The sequence below is a fragment of the Meleagris gallopavo genome, chromosome Z (assembly GCF_000146605.3).
Source record: "Meleagris gallopavo isolate NT-WF06-2002-E0010 breed Aviagen turkey brand Nicholas breeding stock chromosome Z, Turkey_5.1, whole genome shotgun sequence".
Classification (NCBI taxonomy): Eukaryota; Metazoa; Chordata; class Aves; order Galliformes; family Phasianidae; genus Meleagris; species Meleagris gallopavo.
In genome coordinates this window covers 49,395,347-49,407,115 of record NC_015041.2, presented here as the reverse complement: position 1 = coordinate 49,407,115, position 11,769 = coordinate 49,395,347, and the positions used below count along the sequence as shown (strand labels likewise).

At 37.1% G+C, this 11,769-nt stretch overlaps 1 protein-coding gene across 3 annotated transcripts in view; it reads right to left on the bottom strand.

Moving 5' to 3' along the window:
* Positions 1 to 703: 703 nt before the first annotated feature.
* Positions 704 to 11,769, bottom strand: part of FKTN (fukutin) — a 19,007-nt gene continuing 7,941 nt past the window's right edge. For 2 of the 3 annotated variants that reach the window (XM_010725990.3, XM_031557351.1), the window contains 5 exons: positions 11,142 to 11,274; positions 9,881 to 10,010; positions 8,646 to 8,779; positions 6,561 to 6,688; positions 704 to 3,161 (listed from right to left, as the gene is read on the bottom strand). In XM_010725990.3, the coding sequence (XP_010724292.1) occupies positions 2,948 to 3,161; positions 6,561 to 6,688; positions 8,646 to 8,779; positions 9,881 to 10,010; positions 11,142 to 11,274 (739 nt within the window). In that variant the 3' untranslated portion in view covers positions 704 to 2,947. The remainder of the gene's footprint in view (positions 3,162 to 6,560; positions 6,689 to 8,645; positions 8,780 to 9,880; positions 10,011 to 11,141; positions 11,275 to 11,769) is intronic. The other variant, XM_010725991.3, reaches the window with a different exon arrangement.

The window sequence follows — 11,769 nt, the reverse complement described above, 5'->3', positions numbered from 1 at the left end:
GCACTCTTAACAGCCTGAGGAATCTGATTCCAGAACCAGTCAATACACTGGCAGACTGGCTTTGCTGCTGTTGAGATTTAACTGCAGAGTTATGCATAACATACCCCTGGACTGAGAACAGCAACGTAACTTTGTAGTTCTCTACTTCATCATGTGCTCAGTTATGGAAACAATCTGGTATATCATCTTGGAATCATATGAGGTCAAAAATGTGTTCTGGTTTAATGAGAACCAACAAATGTTGTGGAACAGGTGCAAGCTATCCTTCTCAGTTCAACTTTCTACTCTCTGCCTGCTGACTTGTTTTGCTCCTGGTTCTCCAACTCCTCCTTCTGAATTCAGAGGAAGTTCTTACTCTGCTGACAAGCAAGGCAAATACACCAATATATTTTCGGCAAGCAAAATAAAGGCCACAGGATTCTGGTAAGCACCAACGCCTGATGCTATTTTGCATTCTTTTTCAAGCAAAAAAATCTATTTGATGAAGGGGACACTGGAAAAGGAACATTAAAGGAGAATATATTAAATACTCCAGTGTTTTGAAAAACAGCTTTGCAACAGGAGCTGCGAGTATAGATGAATGCTGATGAAGAATTAAAATGCTCCTCTGTGAAGAGCTTCCACTGTGAAGAAACCAGGGAGCATTCCATTGCAAGTGGCATGAAAATGTAATGATAAAACACCATCGCTAGAACACAGCAAATCAAATCAGAATGCCAAATCAGATCTGGCATAGCTGAATTCTCATCAAGTTTATTAAAAAATAACAACTCAAAATAAACAATCACTAAGCAGTGTAAGAAACAGCTCGAAATTTTTACCTTTACAATATTTCACAGTAACTACAATGACTGTGTTAGACATGTTGCCCAAGATGACAAAATAAAGCATGAAACCACAACTTGAGCAGTAAATTAGAATCTCATTCTTCTAATCAGTGTTAAATATTTATTTGTATCTTCTGAAAATATTTTAACTCGAATAACTTATATACAGTTATCATCAAATATTTAAGAGATCCACTCTCAAGGACATGCATTTTTTTCATTACAAATTCTTTCCATCTATGAAGTCAAAAATTTGACAGATAGAATCTGTCCTTTGATTCTTAAAAGATTGCAGTTGCAAAACTTGCAGGCTGATTGTACACTGTTTAGTACAGAAGTCAGTGACAACAGTATTCTGGGCAGTAAAATCATGAGGACATTGGCTTTTTCCATTCTAAGGAACAAAATACAAAAAAAATATACCTGAGAAATTATCCCTTATGATGCAATGTTTATGTTTGCAAGTAAATGGCAATAGTGGGATGTCACATCTTGCTCTTCTTAATTAGGCAAAGCTACAGTACCACTTCAAGACAACATGACAAGTTTTTGTCAGAAGCTGTATAATTCACTCCAGTGCCTCAAATGGCAGGAGAACTCTGGAACACAGAGAACTAGCAGGGAAATGTATGCCACACACTCCAGGATGAAAACTGCAAGACCCAGAGTGCACCTGGAATGATACAGCGCTGGAACAGCCCCACGGCAGCGGCTATTCCATCTCTTCAGAACTGTATGTATCTGAATACAGAGCTGAAAATTGCACACGGACAGAATGCAAACCATACACTGAATCTTGCCATGTGGAAGAGCTGCAGATTGCTGATAGCCCTTCTACTTTAACAAGAAAAGAGGGAATCTAGATCTGTTGCAAGAAAACAAGACAAATGTTCAGTACTTTGATACAAGTTCATAAGTAACCCTGGGTCTGTATCACATACTAGTCCTAACTCACAAGTAATACTAATGGTCTCATCTTCTCTGCACAGCAGGACTGGAACAATCCTGCTCATTTCATATGAACGCAAGCTCATATGAAAGCTATTATCCCTCCCCAAAACAGAGAACAAAAAAGCTTATTTCACTGACCAAAAATGTGACCAGAAATGAGAGCTGTCAGGCTTGCACCTTTCCCAGTCAAAGCCTAACATACACTTGCACTTCATTTCCAATTATGCTGTTGCGAATTTGATGGAGCAGTTGGTATTTGTACACACTTCTGTTTACACTTACAGAAAAGAGCTATGATTCATACTGACCTTCTGTGAGCCCCTGTTTAACAGAAAAGTATCACTTCCCTCATTTTTAGAGAGCAGTGACAGATACGGTCCACTAAGATCTGCTCAGCCCCTACAGAGGGAACACCAATTGGGACATCAAAACCAGGTGGCGTATTAAATGGGAAATACTTTCCTGCAGCATACACCCTCAAGTTTTTTAAGAAACAGAGAAAAAAACACCTAACATTCCCTGTTGTTAATACATGTAGTTAGTTCACAAAAAAAACCAAACAACTGTTACTGGAAGATCTCTGATGCAGATTGTGCTTTTGATTCTTCCTTCACTTAATATTACATCATAACCCAACACATGCAGAGCAGGTGGGTCACACAGGTTCTGAACTGAAATATTGAAGAGGCAACCCCCTCACATACTGCAGCAATACATCAGTCTCAAATTAAATGCATTTATGGGACTCACAAATTGAGTGTTTAAGAATTGTAAATCCATGTCAAGAAAAAAATCAGGAAAAAAAAACAGAATATCTTGAGGATTTTCCATCCAATCTTTCTTGAGAAGTGAACGGTCCCAAGATTTTGATGATCCCCAGATCAAGCAACTTGGCCATGGGTTTTGCTTTAATAGTCAACTGCCATACATTTACTGCAAGATTTTGTACACTTTTACTTTCAGCTTTCCTTCTCCTTAGTTTCCACAATCTACCTTTAATCTTTAACTATGTGGACAACTCACAATGAACGTGTAAAATTATCTGTAATAAATGGAAAATGTCTCTTCAGGAAACAGATGAGGAGTTACAAAAGTAGCAGTTGAGAGACAGGAAATTACAGACTGACAATTTCAAGGATACCAGACACTTTCTGGGAGCAAAGAGATGTTCAGTAGATTTGAATGACTTCATCCCATTCATCAACAGGCCAGACACCGTTGTACTGCACATTGGATGGTGAGTTCTTCCAGTCCCACGTCTTGACAGGAACCTTCCAATCTGGGCCATAGTTGGCTTCAACATACTGCAGGGTCTCACAGGGTACATGGACCTTGAGTTCTACAAATTCAGTCCAGCACAGAGTAAACTTCGGGAAGAGATACCTGCACCACAAAAGGACATGGACACCAGCAGAAGACATGCTTAGCACATGTAAGTCAATCCACGGAGAAAGCGAGCAACTGCAGTGAGTGGCCAAGTTACATTTGCAGATTTTTTTCTTATTTCATAGTTTTCTAACTATGAAGCATCATTTACCAACTGGACGGGGTTTTTTTTTACCAACAGTAGCTGGTAAATATTTGCCACACGTTCTCAAGGAGGAGCACTTCTAATTCTACTGCTGTTTACTCCCATGCTGTTCTCTCACGTAAAAGAAATTAGTCCCTGTCTCTTCTTCTGCACTTACAAACTGAAATTAAGCTACCATATTTGAAGGATATCAAGATACTTGACACTTTTTTGGAAAGGAAGATTTCAAATACAGCATGGAAGACTTTTCTGTGAGTCAGATGTGGAAATCAAAGGTATAATTTTTTATAAATAAGTTTTTATCTTTCTTCAATATCTCATGAAACAAAGCATTCCATTTGCCTTCAGTAACCCTGCTTAAACACAGTGCCAGACTTGGAGCAGCTGCAAAGAATTAAGATACAGCTGCCACTCTGTACTTTCTGTAACCCCCGTGGCCCATTTAAATTAATATATATTCTACCAAACCCTGTTTTTTGCCTGTTCTTTTCAGCAGGGGGCTCAGTGTAGGCCCCACCCAGAGATACACTGATACTACTAGAAATTGACAGCTTGATCAGAAAGACATCTGATAGGAAGCCTATATGTTAAACCAAAGTGTATGCACCATTCCTGCAGAGGATCACTATTACTTCTTAAGTCTTCCACAGAAAAGTGTTCTCAACATTATTTTTCACAGGTTAAAAAAGAATTGGAAGTAGTTAGCACTTCTGAGAAAAGAGTTAAAAGACTTGTGCATTTGCATGAATTAAAAATCTAGCAAGTTCCTCCAAGTACAGAGCCAATATTTTTTCTAAAAGCTGAGCAAACAATTTCAGAAAATAAAACACCCTTGCTTTCATGCTTTAAATGGAGGTGAAAAAGAGTGATCAAGCACTTTTTAATTTATATCTAGGGACTGACAATTAGCTTTAAACTGAACTAAAAAGAGAAAAAAAAAGCCAGCTACCAAGGGAAAAACAAGATACATAAACTTTATTAGTGGGTCTATAATCATCAATAAGATATTTACTTCTTATTAACCCAGGAAATCATTCATCTATCAAGCTGAATTGCAGTGGGCATGCATGCATAAGCAAAAGCTATCAGCACACAACTCAAATAATACATCTTACCAAAAAATGAACTCTGAATAATCAATTTTAAGTTATCTGTTCATTTTCCTTAAACTAAACTACCTAATCTGCAAATTCAAAGTCAGTAAGAAACTCCATCAAATTATTTTTCTGAAATCAAATCTTTACTTTCCCTGATGAAAAATATTAGTGTTGTTGAGACTCCCCACCTCTGGGATTCTTGTTCATTGTTCAGCCATTACAAGTGGCTTGGACAGGGCTGGGTGCGTTTGTGCACATACACCAATCGCCATTCCTTCTTCCAATTTCAGTCTCATCAATCAGAGAAGATTTTATGCTTACAGAAAAGCCTCTATGTTAAGCAATTACAGAATTAACTCATTTTAAGGATTAATGCATACAGTATAGATTTGATTATTGTGAAGAGTTTTTGTAAAGACACATTCTGTGCCAAGAATGAAACTATCTAGCACAAATCTTTTAAACAAAGAAAGAGGTTTCAGCTCTTGTTATCTCAAAGACAAAATTACGGGGGATTTATGAGTTTGCCTGCCTCTGCAGTGTTGTGGGAGTATTTCTATACATAAACATGTAAACCATATAGCAAGATTTGTATGGCTTGGAAACCCAGTTGCCAAGGAAGAGAAAAATGGCTACTGAAAAATATTTTCTGGACTAAATGAGAAATAATTCCATTCTTCATACTTTTATTTACTAAGATATGTAGAAAATACATTGGCAAAAATATTTAGCTTTTTGGAAAAAAAAAAAAGACTTTATTCTCCATTTATTAAAAGCATAAATATCTCTGAATAGAGCCACCTTCCAGATTTGTGATGATCCAGCAGCAATCAGTTTCTCTTCTGATACAAATGAACAGCAGGTGAGATTTAGGATTCAACATGACTAAACAATCACTTCACTTTTGACTGACCTCTCTACTTCAGCTAGTCAAAATTTTTAAAGTGTGACAGCTAAGAAAAATTGAGGGTCCCAGAGTCTGCTAGTGGAATGCAATTTTGAAAGAGATGTCAACTTTACTGGAATGGAAACAGATATGAAACAAGTACAGAAAAAAGAACTTTATGGTCAGCTGCTTGAAAAAGACATATAAAAAATCCTCCCTGATCTTGTACAGAAAGAAAAGAAGAAAAGACATTTTACTTGCTCTGGACAGTCATAAAACTGTTGTATTCTACATAACATATTACATTTCCTATGCAGGAATATTCCAGTAATTCTTCCCCTGGTCTATTTTTAAGTGTACCTTTTGACTCTGCTTGTCAAAGTATCTTCCCAATCTTTGTTTATCATTTCAGAACAAATAAATGTATGGCAAGGAGTCACACACTATCACTGTCTGGATGACAGTGCACAGTTCCTGTTAGCTAACAGTAAAGCAAATGCAGTTCAGGCAAAATGTGGAAGATAATGATATCCTATGTAAGTCAACAAGGCTTTCAACCAGTTTACAAGTGTCTCTGGGAGAAGATGGATAATGGAAAGAAACAAATCTAATTATCAAAACCTCTATTCAGCAAGTTGAATAGATTAAGAAGCTCTTGTACTTATTTGTTGTTTTAGCACCGAAAAGAATGAAGCAAGAAATGTGGTATTCTATTTAAAATCCCATTCTCAGAACTTGAACAACAAGAAGGTCTGTAATAATTATCTGCACTCCTGTCACATCATTATAGTCAATGAAGTATTCCAGATCATTACCACAACATCCAAAACTATGGAGTTTACTTTGGAAGCACAGCTGAGGCTTTCTGGCATAACACTTGTCAAGACAGATGCCTAAGGATTTGTTTTTCACTTAGCATGTTTGTAAAACAAAAAAAAGGTTTAAGAAACTTCGTTCTCATCTTAAATTTTTAACTTAGCCCTTGCACACTCCTGGTATCATCTGGCTCATACATGACATGACAATGTTGTTTCAGATTTCACAAGAAAACTAGCATTCGACAGGCCCAGCACCTCTCCAGTAAGGCATAGTATTGTTCTCTTTTCACTTCTGTAGTCTCAAAGTACAAAAACTCCTCTAATTCTCCCTGATGTGTGCCACAAAGAGCACAGACTTTGCCAAATAAAAAAAACACAATACAGAATGCTAACGCTAAAACCTAACTTGTTCAGTTTCTTTCCAATTAGAGGTATAAATCCAGTTCATACTTAAATTTCTTGCCTGACTTTGCCTGAGTTCCTCCATTCCATATGTAGTCATCTTCTTCATAGAAGAAAAAAATATCAAGTTTCACATCATCATCTCCCTGGAAAGAGAGTTCCAAACTGTCTTCTACCTGCAAGACAGAAATACAGATTATGAGTATAAAAACACAAGGCCAGCAGATTTCAGGGAACAAATTTATTTTCAATAATGTAGTGGAAGTGTAGTAGTGCATTTTCTACAAATATTTCCTTATTTTTGGTGCCTTGAGAAAGCTACAAATTTTCTGCCCCTCAGTGAAACTGATTTCTCTTCACCACCCCAAAGCTCTGGCACTATCTCCTTGCTTTCTGCCGCAAAGAGCTATCTATTCAATGATCAACTGCAATGTCATTGTGCCCAGGAAGTAAGCCAGAAGTCCAGCAATTTTCCAGGAGAACACAAAAGAGCTGTGTGAAGAAAGGCAGAAATCTAAAGCAAACCATTTTCCACTTAGATACTTATGGTGAAACAGATGAAAGTAGAGAACGATGACCTTTCATTGCCATGAAGTCTGCCACTCTATTTAGAAAGCAACTAAATGTAGCCCTTTCAAAAGAAAAGGTATTACAGTATTGGTTTAAAATAAGATTTTTAAAAGTGCCTGTGTTGTGAGCTAACTCCAGTAGGCTGATAAGCACTGCACAGCTACTCACTCACTTTCCTTCTCACTACCAGGAAGACAAGGAGCAGGAAAAGATGAGCAAGAAGAAGAGCAAGAAAACTTGTGGGTCAAGATAAGGACAGTAACTGGTAAAGCAGAAGCTGCACAGACAGGCACATCAAAGTAAGGGACTAGTTTGTTACTTCCCATTGGCAGGCAGATGTTCTGGCAATTCCAAGAAATCAGAGCTTTATTATGCATAACAGATACTTGAGAAGACAAATGCCATAATTCCAAATACTCTTCCCTTCTTTCTTCTTTATCCCAGCTTTCTTTACGAAATACCCCTTTGATCAGTTTATCTGCATTTGCCTCTGTCCTCTTCCAATTTTTGTGTAACACCACGCTAGCAGGGAAGCATGATAAACAGAAAAGGCCTTGATGCTGTAGAAGCACTTATCAGCAAGAGATAAAAACACTGGGATGTCCTTAACACTGTTTTGGTTGCAAATCCAAAACACAGCACCATACCAGATACTCAGAATAAAATTAACTCTACTGCAGCACAAACTGATATGGCTTGCCACACAAAACTGTTAGTTAGCTCTAACAGTACTGTCCACTTAACACCACAACAAATCAACTTTTACAGCTGCATTTGCTCTGCATCCAGAATAGAAAATGGCTTGCTTAAGGCTCCCAGCTACCCTCACACAAGTCACACAACAGCCTACTGCAATCCATACAGAAATTGCTACCACCTGAGAATGCCACTTGCTAAAAGACTCACATAAAAGAGCAGAGTAATATCAGTGAATAAGCAAGTGATTAGTAAGTATCTTCATTTAACACCGACGATAACACCTTCTTTGACAATAAAAATGCTCACTAGCACCAGCAATGATAACTTTAATTGTGGTTGAACCTTCACATCCCTGTGCTTTTGTTTGTCTTCTACCTTTACATTCCACTCTGCAGCTTACACTCCAGAAAAAGATAATAAGGCATAAGCTGATAATGGACTAGCCCAGCACCCACCTCAAGCAGTCGTTTACTTTCTGCTATCTTTGCACATAAGATACAGATAATCTCAGAGCTGTTACCAATCCACTCTTACAATCAGCCACAATCCAATATCAAATTCTATCTCAAGTATCTCTAGCAGCACTGACACAAATTAGACCCCTCTAGAATTCTATAAAATTTCTTCTGTGTAAAATTCACTCTCCTCAAATGAGATTGAAGCCTGAATGAAGTAAGAATGGTGTCTTCTCACACAGTGTCCCAGAGAACATGAAAAATCAGTAAGTCTACATGTTTAGGTAAAACAGGAGGAGAGTTCTCAGATATCCAATTCTACATTTACTACATTCTAGTAAATGAACTGCAGCAGTACTCAAACTTACTAACCTACAAAAATTAAGTGAATTCTTCCTTATCAGTGTACCTTGCCAAATTTGTGCTTTAATGGTAATCCTGCTTTCTGAAAGGCTGGAATGATATCAGCTTTGTAGTCCCTTATAAAGATCCCCAGGTCCACATCTTTGCTGTAAGGAATGACATTGCACTGTCTATACCATCCTGAGAAGTGGAAAAAAAGAAAAAAAAAGAATTAGTTAACTTCGGAGCATGAGAAATATATCACAAAACAAAGGCAGTACAAAAATGACCTATCAAAGGGTAACCAGACTGAAATCCTCAAATGAGGTCATAAATAAGACTTCTGCTTTCTCTAGTAACAAATCAATCACACTGAAGAAAACAGGACTAACACACTTATAGGCACCTCCTTTCTCTATGAAGTCAGGAATGTGAAAGTACTAACTCCTAAAATGAAAATATTTTCAGCTTTCTATTCTAAATGTCTTCCAGGAAAGTATATTCTTTATCTGGGTCCAAATCTAACAAGAAATGAACAGTTGTAGGGCTGTAGCCATGCTTACAATTTTCAACAGTTACTTTAAATGGATTTGAAGCACTACTGTAAAACACTAAGACAAGAACTGGGACATTCTTTTGTTTGTTTTATTAATGTAGTTTCAGTAACTGTTCATTCAGAAAATGATATTCTCTAGGCCAAAAAAAAAGAAAAATGTGACTTGTTCATATGTGAGTTATCACAACCTATTTCAGTAAGGAAAGGATCTTCACTAATGAAAAGATACTTCTTTCAACTTTCAACAGAATTAAAAGCTTGTAGTGCCTACTCTACCAGTTTTTTTTTTTATTAAAAGACTGTGTTTTAAAATATATAAATAGATATTACATTTCCATAAAAGCTCAATGATAAACATTAAAGTGCATGGGAAGAAAATCAGGTGACAGCCTATAAGAACATCAGAAAAATATGTTCATCATTGTATCTTCCAGCCAGCACTTAGCAAATTTTAAGCCACACAACTGAGAGAACTTGTAATTACTTTCCAGGAAGAGAAACACAGAAACTGATAGCAATCCTTAATGCTTTACTTGGAATACACTCATAATCTCCAAGGCGCAAGTTTCTCAAGAGAAATCAGGAAATCAGTTTAAGAGAAAAAGGCCTTATTTTAATAAAGCTGAAACAGAACATCTGCTTCACACTTCACAGATACCACCTTCCAGCTGCTAACCTCAGGTGACATCACAAATGCAGCAGAGGATAAAATGTTTAAGATTTCAGATCAATTAAAAATGTTTTACCAAGGCACGTTCCACTGCTCAGCCAGAACTTTACTCCCAAGTTATTCAGTATCAGGGCAGCCAAATGCAGCAAGGATTTTGCTTTTTTTCTGAATTCCACTGCATCAACAGAGGCATCATCAGGATACACCTGAAAAGCAAAAGTAAGCTGTTATGAGAGAGCAAATTTCTCCATCCATTTTTCAGCATCTTAGGAAAATGACCTCTGAAAATTTATTTAAGTAATACCTGGGCATTATCTTTTCTCATACACATAGTTCAGTTTGAGAACATGCACTGGAATCGCAGGTCAAATTTCAACTCTGAAATGTCAATATTTGTCTTTTCCAAAGCAGTGTAATGTAAAGTCACAGTAAAATAGAATAAGACTACGTATATTAAACAAAGATAGTGGTAACAACACACACAATTCCTAACTCTGCTCACAGAGAAGCCAATACCCATAGTTTAGGGGAAAGCAGGGATGTAGTCACATTTGAGCATATTACAGGTTTATTTGGCGCCACCAAGTGTTACAACTGGATGTTCGGAACTTCTGCTACATAACTGTAGCAACGTGAACGGAAAACTACGCCAACTACAGCTCAGTAACATCTTCTGTTAAGAAAAGCCAAAACCATAGAGGCAGTCTGGGCAAACGTTGCCAAATCAAACCTGCAAACAATGCGCTGACCACTCGACTTCAGAACCGATGCTACAAGCAGCTTCTGGGTGACAAACACCTCAGTAAGTTTCAAAATAGAAGCCAGCTGCTTATTTCAGTATCGAAGTTTAATATGCTTTCCCAAGCACACTTCCTCTACCTGTGGCAGTTACTGCCTGGAGGTTTCAGAGAATCTGAAATCAGAACTAGGAATGTAGTATTGCAATACATTGCTCAAATGAATGTAAAAGTAAGGATTGTTCAGAACTTTGAGAAATGTTTTAAGTACAATTTTAGACTACAAAGATGCAGAATATGAAATATGTTTAATGGTGAGATCATGAGAAAACTGTGGACAGGTTAGTTACCCCATCTTTTCATAGTTTTGAAAAAGGGGGAAAAAACCCACACAATTCAAAAAGAAAGGCCGTGATTCTTCAGTTAAAGTTTTGATTTATTACCATTTACTGAATTCTGTTGAGTCCCAGATCCTATGTGTTAGCTTTATGCATGTGAAAAGTTGCATTTAAAAAGAAAAGTGATGAACTGTTTGTAGGTTTGGGTTAACTGGTGAAAATATGCATTATATCTCAGAGACACTACTTGATTACCACTAACCTGAAAGAAAGCCCGAGCTTCTCTGTACCTACATTCAAGAAATCTAGAGTGTGACATCTCTTCTAGAAAACTGGATGGATTTTTTGGAATTTGAACTTTTAAGTCATCAAGAGAAACAAGCAGAAGTTCAGGCCTGCACGGAAAGAAAGATAATAGGTTACTCAACTCAACTCCTTTACAAACTACAAGCCATTTTGTCCTCTAGCCCTGCTTGAAATCTTAAAACATAACTCTATCAGTGACTCCTCTGTCCAAACTTACTCAAAATGAATTAAGAAAGAGGAACAAAAGCTTTGATACATCCTCATATCCTTCCAAATTTCATTTAAAAATAAATTCTGTGCCTGTAAGCCCATACCTGCCTTTTCAGATCAGCATTTCCTTTACTGATTCATAACTTACACTAAATTTATTCAGATCTGCTGTTCAATGCTCTTGAAAATTCAGGTTATTTGGTTGTCTAAATACGGGACAGACTTTTAGAATCAAATTTCAACCTGTCCACAGAGGCTGTTTGCCTTTGAAGTTTAAAAACCATCAAGTCTTCACAATGAGTGAAAAGAGGTATTTAACAGCTTACACAGTCATTTTTAAATGTTTAGGAACACAGTCCATATAGCTTCTGTGT